The 13,958-nt window shown below is 26.3% G+C and overlaps 1 protein-coding gene across 6 annotated transcripts in view; it reads left to right on the forward strand.

Moving 5' to 3' along the window:
* The window catches only part of DCTN6-p27 (dynactin subunit 6), a 43,893-nt gene that overhangs the window by 1,395 nt on the left and 28,540 nt on the right, over nucleotides 1-13,958 (forward strand). For 3 of the 6 annotated variants that reach the window (XM_043041800.3, XM_043041802.3, XM_087166142.1), the window contains exons 2-6: nucleotides 766-830; nucleotides 2,932-3,037; nucleotides 4,641-4,699; nucleotides 5,805-5,852; nucleotides 10,310-10,452. In XM_043041800.3, coding sequence (XP_042897734.1) covers nucleotides 766-830; nucleotides 2,932-3,037; nucleotides 4,641-4,699; nucleotides 5,805-5,852; nucleotides 10,310-10,452 — 421 coding nt within the window. Of the gene's footprint in view, nucleotides 1-765; nucleotides 831-2,931; nucleotides 3,038-4,640; nucleotides 4,700-5,804; nucleotides 5,853-10,309; nucleotides 10,453-10,579; nucleotides 10,785-13,958 lie in introns of those variants that run through there. The other 3 variants (XM_087166140.1, XM_087166141.1, XM_087166138.1) reach the window with 3 other exon arrangements.

Here is a 13,958-nt window from a genome sequence, read left to right on the forward strand (position 1 = left end):
CTGTCTCTCTGATAATTTCAAATTGTGCAAGAATGGTTCTATGTACTACACTAGCGTCTTTGGTTAAACTCAATATTATAAATGGTTGATTGGAAATGTAATAAATAATGTATAATTTTATTCCTAAACATTCTTAATATGCTTATCAACCAGAAAGCAAAGTTAGCGCTTTGAAAGTCACTTTAAATCAAATGCAATTTTCATATCAGTTGGGTATTTGTTTTTCGTGAAGCGATTATTTTAAAGCTTAGAATTGGATGATAATATAATTGAACTATACAATTTTAACAAATACGCATAAGTTTTTCATATTTATTTACGGAAATCATGATTTTAACTTTAATTTATTATTGACATTTATTTTTGAAGAATTAGTGCTTACAAGACTTGAATTATATAAAAAAACGAAATATTCAACTGAACAGAGTGTAAAAATTTAAATTTAATCCAATGAAGATTACATTTTCCATTAAATAGCAAGAAAAGCAAAAATTCTGAAATCAAGTGTAAATATATATTTGTTGGCTTGACTAAATAAAACGGAAATCATCTCTTAAAAAAAAAAAATGTGTAGAAAGGTTAAAATGCCTTTCACGTGATGACCAAAAACTTTTGCACGCCATTGTAGGTATGCAAAAATCATGAATAATATTCACTTCACCATCTTAACTTCACAAAACTGGTCCAATTATATATTTTTAAACACGTTGGAAATATTTGAGAAATATTATGCACTTATAATCTAATTTATTTGTTTTTTATTAGAGTTACTATAGCCCCTGGCGCAATAGTCTGTAAAGAATGTGAATTACAAGGTGATGTTACCATTGGTGAGTATATTTTACTTAAAAAAATATTAGTTAAATATTTTTTATGAGGCAATATAATTTCGCTTTATTTTTTATGTCCCTACTGCTCTTGTTGTTCAAACTATATAATTTATGATAACTGAGTTGATTAAAGTATATATAAATGCTTGATTAATAGTTGATGTAAGTTTATGTTAACAGTATGTATTTATTTTAGTTTCAAAATGGAGCTGCAAGCATAATATGTGTAATAAACAAATGCATCTTTATCAACTGAAACATTAAATTAAGCTTATTTTTATTACTCATAAAATCAGCATTTATCAGTTATAAATGTGGCTCAAAATCAACAACATTCTGATGTTCTAATGATTATTTTATATTTCAAGCCCAAGTTTTTCCCTATCAGCAACTTTTAGTATTCAACTCTTCGGCTAAGCTTCCATTGTATTCAATATGGAATTTTTTTTACATTTTCGTCAATAATAGTTGAAAGTAGGTTATTGGCAGATATGTTTGAAGTTAAGTTCTGTCAGTAATTGTGAAATAAATGTGAGATAGTGAAATGGTAGAGACAAATATATTTATATCTACTCTGAATTAGTTTTCTAACTGCTTTGATAATTCATTTTTGCATAAATTGGATATGTATTATATTCTAACTTTCATAATCATTCCGTAGAGTTAATAATTTCAGGGTTGCCACAAGCAACTATTTGCGGCATGAGGTGACTATGGCAACTTTTTTTGCCTGAAAAGGCTAAAAAAGCAACTATTTTCAAGAAAAGGAGCCTATTGGGAGACTTTTCTGTACTCCTAGCGATGTTTTTTTTTCTTTTTTAAGCATAAATTGGGTGGAAAATCTGCACCCCACAAGATAGTTTCTGAACACACTGAACTTTTTTTTTCTTAAAAAATAAAAAATTTTGAATTGCAAATTTGAGTCTTCATTTTTTAATTCGTTCAATCTGCACAGACTCCATTGTAAGTCTATTTCATTTCTCGATCACCTTTTCAATGATTATTGCTCCGAAATTCTGTGTGATTTTTAAAAGAAAAAATAAGCACTTTTTAATACGATATTACGATGCGTGAATTTCAAATTTGAGTAATCACTTTTCATATATATATATATATATATATACACACACACACTGCAGAGCTAAAAAAAACTGGTATCCCTGCCTAATATCGTGTAGCCCCCCCCCCCCGCAAGCACGCAGAAGTGCCGCAACACGGTGTGGCATGGATTCGATCAATGTGTGAAGTAGTGCTGGAGATAATTGACACCATGAATCCTGCAGGGCTGTCCATAAACCAGTGTGAGTAAGAGGGGGTGGGGATATGTTCAATAATGTTCATGTCTGGGGATTTTGGTGGATTTCCGATACTCACGGTATACTCGTCAAATGGTCGTATGTGAAAATCCAAATTTCATTATCTCGGAGATGCTATGTCCTATCTCACGTGCGCCGACTATAACACCACATTCAAACTCACATAAATCTGTATGGCCTGGCATTGTAGCAGCAGTAACCGATCTAAGAACTGTGCTAGACACTCGTTGCCTTATATACGTGTTGCCAATCGCGGCGCTGTACTTTGATTGGCTCCATACCCCTTTATTTGCATACTCATGCCTGTACCAGCTATTTGGCTCTTCAGTGTATATAAACATTTACGTTTATATAAAAATTATCATATTAGCCACCAGCTTGACTGAATGGATCATGGTATATGACAATTAAGTCATATTTTTGATGAATTTTTGTTCTTATTTAGGCAACTATTTTCTTAGTTTTTGGCTACTATTATCATGTTTTAGGCTTTTAGAAGCAACTATTTTGTTCATTTTTTTTGTGGCAACCCTGTAATTTGGAATTATTCTAATACACAAATACTGTATCTGAATTTCATTTTTAAAAATAGGTATGTAAAGAAACCAAGTACATAATTTTGCAGTAATATAATTCTGTAATCCAAATTGAAAAATATTTATGTTTGTATTCATGAAGAAATATGTATTTGAAAAGCTTATAGGTTAAAACCATTTATTTTTAACCATTTTAAATTTTGAACGTGAAATTTTAGAACTTAGTTGATATTTTTTCTTATATTTTAGGTAGTCGAACTATTATTCATCCAAAAGCTCGGATTATAGCTGAAACTGCTCCTATTATAATTGGTGAAGCTAATCTAATTGAAGAACAAGTTCATATTTGGAATGTGTAAGTATTTTAAATAATTTAAAAATGAGATTTAAAAATTAAATTAGGGTGTTCAGTGTCAAATATGAAGTAAGTATTATTTAGAAGGAAAAAAAAACTTTTATGTTATAAAGATGAATATTGTGCATTTCAGTCAAAACTAGCTGCTCATTTTTTATGCTGGAAAAATTCTTTTTTTGATATTAAATTCTCTTAAGTACAAAATCTTTTAATTACTAGATCTTAATTAATAGATGCCGAATGGTTTGAAATTTCTAAAACTTCAATTTTGGCTTCAGCCGTATGAGAAGATTTTGAAATATCTTCCTATTTTTTATCAAATTGTAAACTCCTCCTTATTTAGTGACATTAGCAATTAAGCTTTATTTTTCTGCATATGGATAAACTTATTTTTTATAAATTCCAAGATATCTTTCCACTGCTCTTATTAATTGTACTACTTTTATTAATTGTGACTTAATATTTATGTATTTAAATGTGTTAAAATATTTTTAACTGTATATTTTTTTTTTCATTCCTATTTTTGAAACTTATTTTATCTTTGGGGAAAAAATGCAAAATGTTAAGCATTTAATTCTAATACCTAAAAAAAGCTTACCTAAGTATAGGTAGAATCCTTAGAAGTTGTTTAAAATATGAAGTAACTGGAAAGTATTTAATCTGGGAGTGTACAGAGATCTCACCAAAGTTTCCACACAATAAAAGCATTAATTAATTAGACAATAAAATAGTAATTAGGCATTAAATCCTAGTGCTGGTGTGATTTTGGTTTATGCATGTTATTTAACATGTTAGCATTTTAATATAGTTTTATATTTTTGGTTATCATTATGATATATTATCATTGTACCTAGTACTTCATTGACTTAAACAAGACTCACTTTGTGGACTAAAACAATTTTGGCTTAGATTTTTACAACAAAAGATCTTAGTTTTCTTTTTATTGCCAACATCAAGATTTTTAGTTACGATATTAGAGTTTAGCAGAATAGGTAAATTAATGATGGAAATATGTTTGTTCTGACAAAGAATGAATATTATGATGGTGGGATATTGTAGAGTTATTGATGTGAGGTAGTTGGCATTAAGGAGTGGAATGAATTTAGAAAGAATTGTTTGAATTTAATATAATTGTAGTTACATTTAAAATTATTTATTTTTGAATTTTCAAAATGTATATAATATTTCATTTAATGGAAGTTTAGATTTTAAAAAACTACTGTTACCAAATCTGATGTAGACTATGGCTTAAAATTATCTACCTATCTCAAATCTTTCATGTGGGAGTTTGCATTTTAAATACATTGACCATATTTTTAGTTATAAATTTTATATTTTGTGTAATCTAGACAAAACGTATGAAAGGTTTTAAAAAAATGCAAAATAGATTTTCAAAAACATATTGTAGAGGTCATTTTTTTTTTTTTTTTTTTAATTAGAATTGTTGCTCTCTGAAAACTAAAAATGCAGCATGAAAGTTTTGTCAAAATGCTGTTTTAATAAAATTATAGAATACTTTGTATCTATAGCATCTATACAAAATTTTGTTTAAATATTTAACAAAATTTCTTGTAATATTTAAATTAATTATTATGTATTTTAGATCTGATCCTCCAATACCTATGATGATTGGTGCAAATAATGTTTTTGAAGTTGGAGCATGTATCTTTTTGTATAATTTTTTTACATTTGTTTATTATATGTTGATTGTGTCACTAACTATATATATATTTATTTTATTGTGCTAAAGATTATGTAAGTTTCTTTTGACTGATACTCCTTTATGACATTTAAAATAAATGTAATCTAACTGAAACTCGTTTCTTTTTAACAGTTATTTTATTTTATGTTTGTGAATTATAAATATGTTATCGAATTATAGGGATGTGGGAGCCAAAGTTTTAACGATAAATATTTTAAACTGACTAAATGGAAATTTGTAGTTAATGTAATAAATTATTGTAATTGAATGACAGATTATAGTAATTGAAAGACTGTGCAAGAAACTCCTATGATATAAAATGATAAAAATAAGAACTAATTAGTGGCATAGATATTTCAATTTATGTTGTAATTTAATATTTATTTTGTTTTAATTATATGTTTAAAAAGTAGTCATTTGATTAACCATCGTCAAAATTTATTAAACTGTTTAATAATGTCAGTAATAATGTATTACAATTGCTTCTTGTATATGTGGGAAACATTTGGCGTAATTTCTCTCTGTTTTTGAGTTAATTTCTAAAAAAATAGTAATTTTTTTAATTTATTTTTTTAAAATTATGATTGGCTCTTAAGCCTTGCAAAATGCTTTTCGCAAATTAGTTTCTTTCCGTTAGAACTATAGTGGTATCTGAATAACATATTAGAAAAAAATAATGTTTTTTAAAATTTATTTTCTTGGGAGATTTATGAGTCTCAAGATTAGTCAATTTAATTTCCTTTTTTGTGTGTATCTGCTTCTACTTAAAAATTTTCATCTGATTCAGTTTTTAAATCTAATGAAATTAATGCCAAATGAAATACCTTTAAGAAAAAACATGTATTTTGTATATTATTAAAATTATTATAAGAATGATTGCAATAATAGTTAATTCAATTGTTAATAATAATTACCTTTTATTATTATATTTATTTTAGTTGTGTATTATGACCGTTGTAATTATTTCATGATTTTAATAAGATTTTTCTCGCCCTTTCTTTGCTGCTTATTCTTTTCTACTTAATAAAAGTTTGTTCGTTTTGCATTTCTTAACTGCCTTTTCAGATGTTGAATCTCTAAACATTGGTGATCATAATGTTTTAGAATCCAAATGTAAGTAACATGATAAATTGTACATTATCTCTTTGCCTAGTTCTATGTAAATTGCATTTTTCCCAATTAGTTATATCAGTGCTGTATATAATTTTGTTTTATAGTAGTTTTTATTGTCGTTTATTCTCATTTGATGAATACCAAGTAACCATGTTAAATTTTTGATATTGATTTGTATAAAATAAAATATAATATCACTTCCTATGTATACATAATGATCTATAAATGAAATGTTAATTCAGGTTTAATATTGATGCTGTAGGCAGGGCTCGCTGGTTTAAACAAAGGCTTTTTTTTCCAAACTATTTTAATACTTTGCTTGTTAGGATAATTCAAAAATATTGTGAAATATTCAAGCTTCATTTAAAATTTAATCAGTGTGTATCATTTTATTTTATATTACATTATAAGCATATTGATATGCTTAGAGCTACTGTGTGTTAAAAAAAAGAACAAAAAAAGTATTATATTTCTTACTTATCATTAGTAGTGAAGCATACCTTTACTTCACTATTTTATATATTCTATGCTATTTTATATAAGTATGCAGTTTGATGTTTTTAGTCCTTTTCATCATTACATTATTTTCAACTATTTTTGAACTGAAAGCTATATTACTTAAAATTTTTCATGCTCGATTTAAAATTTGTGTTAATTCAACTGAGGAAAAAAACATGATCATTTTATTAATTATACTTATACAAATATTTTGAATTGAATACAGTTAATTAATGACATTAAATAATGCTAAAATGTGAGATTTATCATATAAACTGGCAAACAAGGAGGAACTTAATCTGTTATGCATTGTTAATATAGCATTTTAATATTAAATTTTTACTTACATGTTAAGTTGAAATGCATATTCAAAATCTTCAGTTATTCTTTTTTATTGTGTTAGCATGTTTATGGAAGAAAAGCAGATATTTTTTTAATTGTTTAGTGATAATCTTAATTTATTGTCTAAAATATTTTCATGAATATAATTTATAACAGCTTAAATATTTTAATTTAGAGTGTAAATTCTTATTTAACCTTTTGTTTTAAATGAACAAAGAAAAACCCAGTTAAACACCCCCCCCCCCCCGCCGAAAAAAGCTTTAAAGCAAGAAAAACCTGATTTTTTTTTTTAACGAGTTTTTTTTTCTTTTTGTAAATGGGAACATATGTGATGTTCTAAAATTAGAAAATAATCACAAGAAACCCATTTTGCTGTGACTTATTTTCTTCCTGATTCTTTTAAAAATATCTTTTGTTATTCTTGGATAAAAGTTTTGCTTGGATACTTTGTCGAAACCATCTCCCATAATTCTACCAAGGAATTTTAAATGTGAAGCATTTATTTATCTCAAAAGCATTTTAGTTATTTATCTCAAAAATTTTTATGAATGTTTTTTGTTTCAAACGTTTTTTTATTGTCTGCTATGTTTTTTTCATTTCATTTCTATTAAGGAAACAATATTTTTTAATTAAATGAATTCTGATTCCTCAGAGGTGTGGTATCATTTGCAAGCTTTGTCTGAATCACACCTGAAGTTTAACTGCAGCTTTCTAAGTGAAACATATCTGATTCCACAAAGTTTTGAGGGGTTTTTTTTTGTTCCCAATAAATTTTGTACTCGATAAATTAGTTCTTATTCATGAGTTTTAAGATATATTTATTTATTTATTTATTCATTTTTTTCTCATTTCTTAGAAATGTTCATGAGTTGATTGAATATGATTAAATGCAGATTATTTGTATAGTATTTTTATTAATTTAGTTTTTTTAAAAAATTGTCTTTTTAGAATTACTTAGTTGTTGAAAAGTCGTTCTTTTATTTTATTGATTTATTAGTTCTTTTATTTTTCATTTTCTTGCGACTTTGTTTCATATTTCAGCAGGATAATTCATTTATTTTTTAGCAGAAGATTGTAAATATTACATTTTTGTCCTTGATTGATTGATTGATTTTTTTGCTTATCTGATGATAAAAAACATTATTTTTAGTTATAATTTGACTGAATTCAATAAACATGAATTTGAATTAATATTAATTGTTTTTATATTTGTTTGTTTCGTTTTAGGATACTTTGATAATTAGTGATTTTTTTTTTTTTTTGCTTGCTTGTTCATAAAAAGCATTATTTTTAGTTATTTATTCTATTTAACTTAATTTAATAAGTATAGATTAATTTTAATTAGATATGGATTGCTTATATATTTGGTAATTTTTTAAAAATATATTTGATAATTGATGTTGAAAATATGTTTTTTTTTTTCAATTACTATCTTTCTAAATTAATTTTTCAATCTTATTGGTGCTTATCTTTCTTGTAAATAATTTTTATTTGATGCTAATATATTGAGTTTTAATTGTTTATCATGTTTTTGTCTTAGTTGTTCTCACTTTGATATGACTTCAATTAAACACACGGATTATTTATATATCTTTAGTATTTTTTTTCAACAACTTTGTACCAATATATATATATTCAAACATTGCCCTGTTAATTCTCTTAGTCTTATTTCCCTTTTCAGTCAGGTTTATAATTCTGACAATTTATTATTTCTAATCATTGTTGACATTAGTTAAATCATCTGATTTTTTAAGTAAAAATAATTTATTACTGCTTTCTTAGAATTATAATTTTGTTTATAATTTTAATTAAAATTTTTTTGATACATAAATGTTTTTGATTTTTATTTTTAAAGAAAAATTTGGAATTTTTTTGAATCTACCTAGAAAACCTTGAAAATTGAGGGGAAAAATGTCTTACTTTTGATTATGAACCCTGTAATTATGAAGGTTGAACTTGTAATTATGTAGGTTGAACTTGTAATAATTAGGTTGTAATTATGAAGGTCCCCCCCCCTTTTTTTGTGTCTCTAAGAAGCTTTTTATTTTTCTTTTTATATTAAACCCTCTACTTATGGCTCTTTGCTTCAGCCTGACTTTCTGCTCCACTTGTATGAGCAAAAGGTTAAATAATTCATTATTACTTTCATTAGGAATACTGTTACTAACTTTTCAAATTATAAAAATGTTAAGTTTATGATGAAAAGGAATTACTGAATATGTTAGTCGGGATGAAGCTTAAAAGGTGTCATACTTCTTATGCTTTACCTAGTTTTTAAATCGTGAAATTAAACAAAAAATCACTGAAAATGTAACAAACTCAAATAAGTAAAAGTGCTTCCATTTCAATTATAATTATAGGAAATTACTAATTAAAAAAATAGTTACAACTTGCTGTTTTTGTTTCTTAAATGTCTATTTTTCACTAAATTCTCTAAATTTAAAAAGAATATCTATAAATTAGAACACGATATCTATTAAACAAATTCAAAACCACTGCATAAAGAGTTTAGTCTCAAAGTTTTTAATTCTTCAGCTAAAATGAATAAACAATTTCTTAAAATAACTGTGTCAATGTAATGAAATGGAACTAAAGATATGAAATTTTTGAGGAGACATACTCCTTTAAATTCATACAAAATTATATCTGTTAATGCCCATGTTATGAAAGAAATTTCCTATTAAAAGTACCAGATGGCTCATGATGTTTTCTACTTTATAAAACAAAATGTTGATTCAAACATAAGATAGACTGATTAGTTATTCTCTGTTATTCAACAGATGTAATTTTTAAAAAAGCAAAAGGTATGAAATTTTAAGAATTACTAACTCTTATTGATATATAATTGCGAAGCCTCTTAGTGAAAATAAAGTTTCTATTCCTGTTATAAGTAAAATTGTTTTTAAATATAATTAATTTTGATTACACCTAAAAAAGTATTTCATCATTCATAAAAATATCCACGTTGTAAATACATTATTGTCTCACTTACATTATAACTTATTTACTTACATAAATACATTATTCTCTCACAAGGAGAAATACATTATTGTCTCCTTATAGCAAATTTTTCCCTCTTATGAAAATTTTAATCACAAAATTCTAGATATTCTGTTTATAAAGAAATAGTGGTCTCTCAACTGTAGTGAAACAAAATTTTTCTCTTTAACTAATTTTGTTATAGAGGTGTTCTACTATTATATTGATATTAAATTTGATGGGGAATTGAACATTGGTTCACATAAAAATAATTTATCATATTCACATGAAAGAGATCCAAGTGTGTATATTTATAAAACTGAAAAATTCTTACTTTTAAGAAATCCATTGAAAAAAATATATACCAGCTATCTGCATGAATTCATGTTTTAAAAATTATTCACATGAAAGAGATCCAAGTGTGTATGTATACTTATAAAACTGAAAAATTCTTACTTTTAAGAAATCCATTGAAAAAAATATCTACCAGCTATCTGCATGAATTCATGTTTTAAAAATTAATGTCATAGTTTATTAGTGATTAAATTTATGTATCCTTGTTTTTATTTTAAAATTTCTTAACTTGTTGAAATAGGCTAATATATGTGTATACATTTTTTTTTTTTTTAATATTTTAGGCAAAGTTGGGAAAAATACTAAACTTACTACAGGTTGTATCATTGGGGCGAAATGTGAGCTAACATGCTGTGAAACAATTCCTGAAAATACTGTGATATTTGGAGAAAACAGGGAAAGAAGATTACAAGCTGAAAAGCCAGCTGTAAGTTTTTTATTATTTTTTTTTTTATTTCAATTATATCAAATTTTTAGTATTTTTTATCCCTTATTACTGTTACGAAGTAAAAAATCGATGAACTTTTCTTCAATGATTGGGTGATTTTATCCAGTGTATTTGCAGTCATCAGGAAACAAGAGGGCACACCCCCGGCTCAAACAAGAATGCTCGCTCCCACGGCTTCATTTTGCTCTTATAATCAAATTTGTTCCACCATTTTCAGGACAATAAATATTTGTTAAAACCCAGGTTCAGCATGGGTAAGAAAATTTTTTTTATTTACTATCCTTGAAATTAACCTCTGCACAACGGTTGAATCATAAATGCATTTCATACAGACTTATCTCAGAGCCAAGCATTTCACTCTGCATTGTTGGAGAACTAGCCTAGTGAAGGGGCAGTGCATCTATGCATTTTAAGCTGAAACAATTTTAAATAATCATTAGATGGCACTCTGTGTCCATTACATGTAAACTGGATGTACTTTTAGTATTCTGGTCCTTCAGATTGATCTTATACTTCCTGTCTTTGGTATTTTACTCATTGGCTGAGGAGGAGGAAATCGTAGTGTAAACAAACAGACCTCAACTCTTTAACTCTCCACGAGATATAAACATTTCTCTTCTGATAGCTCTCTGCATGTTTTTTTTCCTTTTCTTTCTTCTTCTTTTTTTTTTTTTTTTTTTTTTTTTTTTTTTTTTTTTTTTTTTTTTTTTTGCTACTATCTAGGTTTTAGCGTCAGTTTTGTTACAGTTTGCGTTGCTTTTGGATGTATTTTGCGCACTTTTTTGTACGATAATAAAGAGTTAGGAGAACAAAAAGGGAGAAAAAAGCTATAGAAAGTGCACAGTTTTTACAAGCCATTCTGAAAGAAATAAAAATGCAGTAAACATCTTATGTTTGAAAATCATGTGCAATATAGGACTTTGCATTTCTCCATACATCGAGATTTTACTCACTGAGTGTTCATTTTAAATTTTGTTATTTCTTCTTGTAAATAGCCTTTGTCATAAATTTTTTCTTAATTTGATAATATATTGTTATTATATTATTATATAGTATATTGTTAATTAAAACTTCGGAATAATTGGAATAGCATTTTCAAAAATTATTTAAAGGTAATCAAATTTTTTTTATATATTTTTATGTAAATTTGAGGAAAATTATTATTGAAGTCATGTATGACAGATATGTAAATTATATGACAGATATGTAATAATCTTAATAGGACAGAATAAATAATGATTTAAATTGGTATCAAACATTTAGGTAGTAGGACTAAAACTTCATTATTTGTGATTTCTTTTCATAACTTAGACTTAGTGGTGCAAACCCCCTGTCCTGTAGTATATTTCCTTCCATAACACTTTGTGCTGAGCAAACGTCTTAACGAAATCCATAGCGAGATGGTTAAGAGCTACTGTGTAAATCAAAATATGATGTAGGAAATTCGTAATACATTAAATAAGTTGGATAACTGTAAATTGAAAATAATATATCTTTGCCTGCCAAGGGGAAAAAAAAATCATTTATTGCTATCATGCAAGGTTAATTTGACACATAAATTTGAATTAAATTTCAATAAAGACTTTCATTAGCATTGACTATCTCCAGAAATACATATAATTATCGATGTGCTCTGATGTATAAAAATCTAGTTTAAAATTTATATTAAGCCTGTGGTGCTCCAATTTTTTATTTCATTTATTTATTTATTTTTGGAGTACCTGTACACGCATGTGGGGATAGACTCAAGCATTCCTGTTTGGATTCTTATCCATCTGGTGACAGATAGATTGTCAAATTTCAATATTTCTTATGATAGCTCATTCTTCCAATTGCCTCTTTAAAAATTCGGGCAAAGACTGAGTTAATCAATGTAATGGTTCTCATCCAGTTGTGCACAAGGACGTGGCTCATATGTGTATGCAGTGGTTTCAAACGTAATTGAGAATACCAAAGTGTATATATTTCTTCCTTGTGTCGTCCAGTTTATTTCAACACCACGGAACATGTGACCACTGACATTAATTGCATTCGAAAAACATAATTTTTTCGATTACGATCAAGGCATAATGATTTCAAAAATGAATAAAATAATGTGACTCGTAAATTATACACATTTTAGCTGGCATTTAATAACTTAATGAAAAAGTTATTTCTAGCAAATATCATCCTTTCAATATATTAAATATTTAGGTATGTATATTGACTCCAATTGGAAATGGAAAACCCATATAAATGAATTAATTAAAAAACTACATTTTGTTTTAATTAAATTTTGACCATCTCAAAAATAAAAATTCACAAGGTTTTTTTTGAAAATTTTATACTATTCTTGATTTTCTTCATTAATAAATTATGACACTATACTGGGGTGGTGATGGCAAAATAATTTTAATATCTATTTTATGTCCCCTCAAAACAAATGTTTTAACTTTTCAGCATCTTGCATTTTTAGGAAGGTTAATTTACTTTTTCTACACCATAATGTATATTTCCATATTTTAAGTTTTTTACATTAAAACTCTTTGCAGCTTTAAACAGAATATACCTGAAAGAAGACCGAATTAAATTTATGAAATTCCTTGTTTTAACTAAGAAATTTTTCGAAATTTTTTTTCTTCCCACTTAGCTCCTAAACTAATTGATGTGTTACCTATTTTGTTGTAGTTTCTAAAAGCATATTTACAAAACATACATATATATACAAACATGTATAAGCATATATATAAATAAGCATATATACAAAACATACTCTTTCTTTTAAACATACATTGTATAAATTTATATTTGATATCAACAGTATTGATGATTTTTTCTGTTTTTTGGAAAAGCGGGCAATATTTTTTTTGCTCAGCTATCATATACCATTTGCATACAATTTTGTATACATATATATAGGTTGTGTCCATACATATTTAGTTTTCAAATATGTGTATGTACTGGTTTCAATATGTATGTATTATGCATATAAATATTTGGTGATTCTTAGTTTTCAATTTTTTTTTTTTTTAACTTTTATAAACTTATTGTGTATTTCTATTCTTAATCACCTGGACGGGATATATTCTCTTGTCTTGTTGATGAATATATGTTAATTTTAAATTATTTTTAAAGTTATTTATTTTTTGTTTTATTCAATAAAATTTTTAAAAAAATTAGAAATTTGTGATGTAGTGTTAATCACATGTTAGCTTGAGAGATGTAGAAGTTTATTTTATGTCTACCAATACATTTTTTCCTTTCATTTCTCTTGACTTATATAAATTCTTTCACTTCTAATGTTTGTTTTTTTAAATTATCTTTGACATAACCCAAATTAGTGGTGATTTTAATAATATGTTAAAAACACTGATGAAGTTCAAATCACATGTAAGAAAATTGGTAGCGAGATCATTGTGCTCCGGAAAAAATCCGGGCGTCTTGCTAACCGTGATCTGGAAGTTTTCGGAAATTCAAGGTCCAGAAGTTTCAAGAAGTCATTTATC

This window comes from Parasteatoda tepidariorum, chromosome 6 (genome assembly GCF_982258835.1).
Source record: "Parasteatoda tepidariorum strain Cologne lab strain chromosome 6, Ptep-v5.0, whole genome shotgun sequence".
Classification (NCBI taxonomy): domain Eukaryota; kingdom Metazoa; phylum Arthropoda; class Arachnida; order Araneae; family Theridiidae; genus Parasteatoda; species Parasteatoda tepidariorum.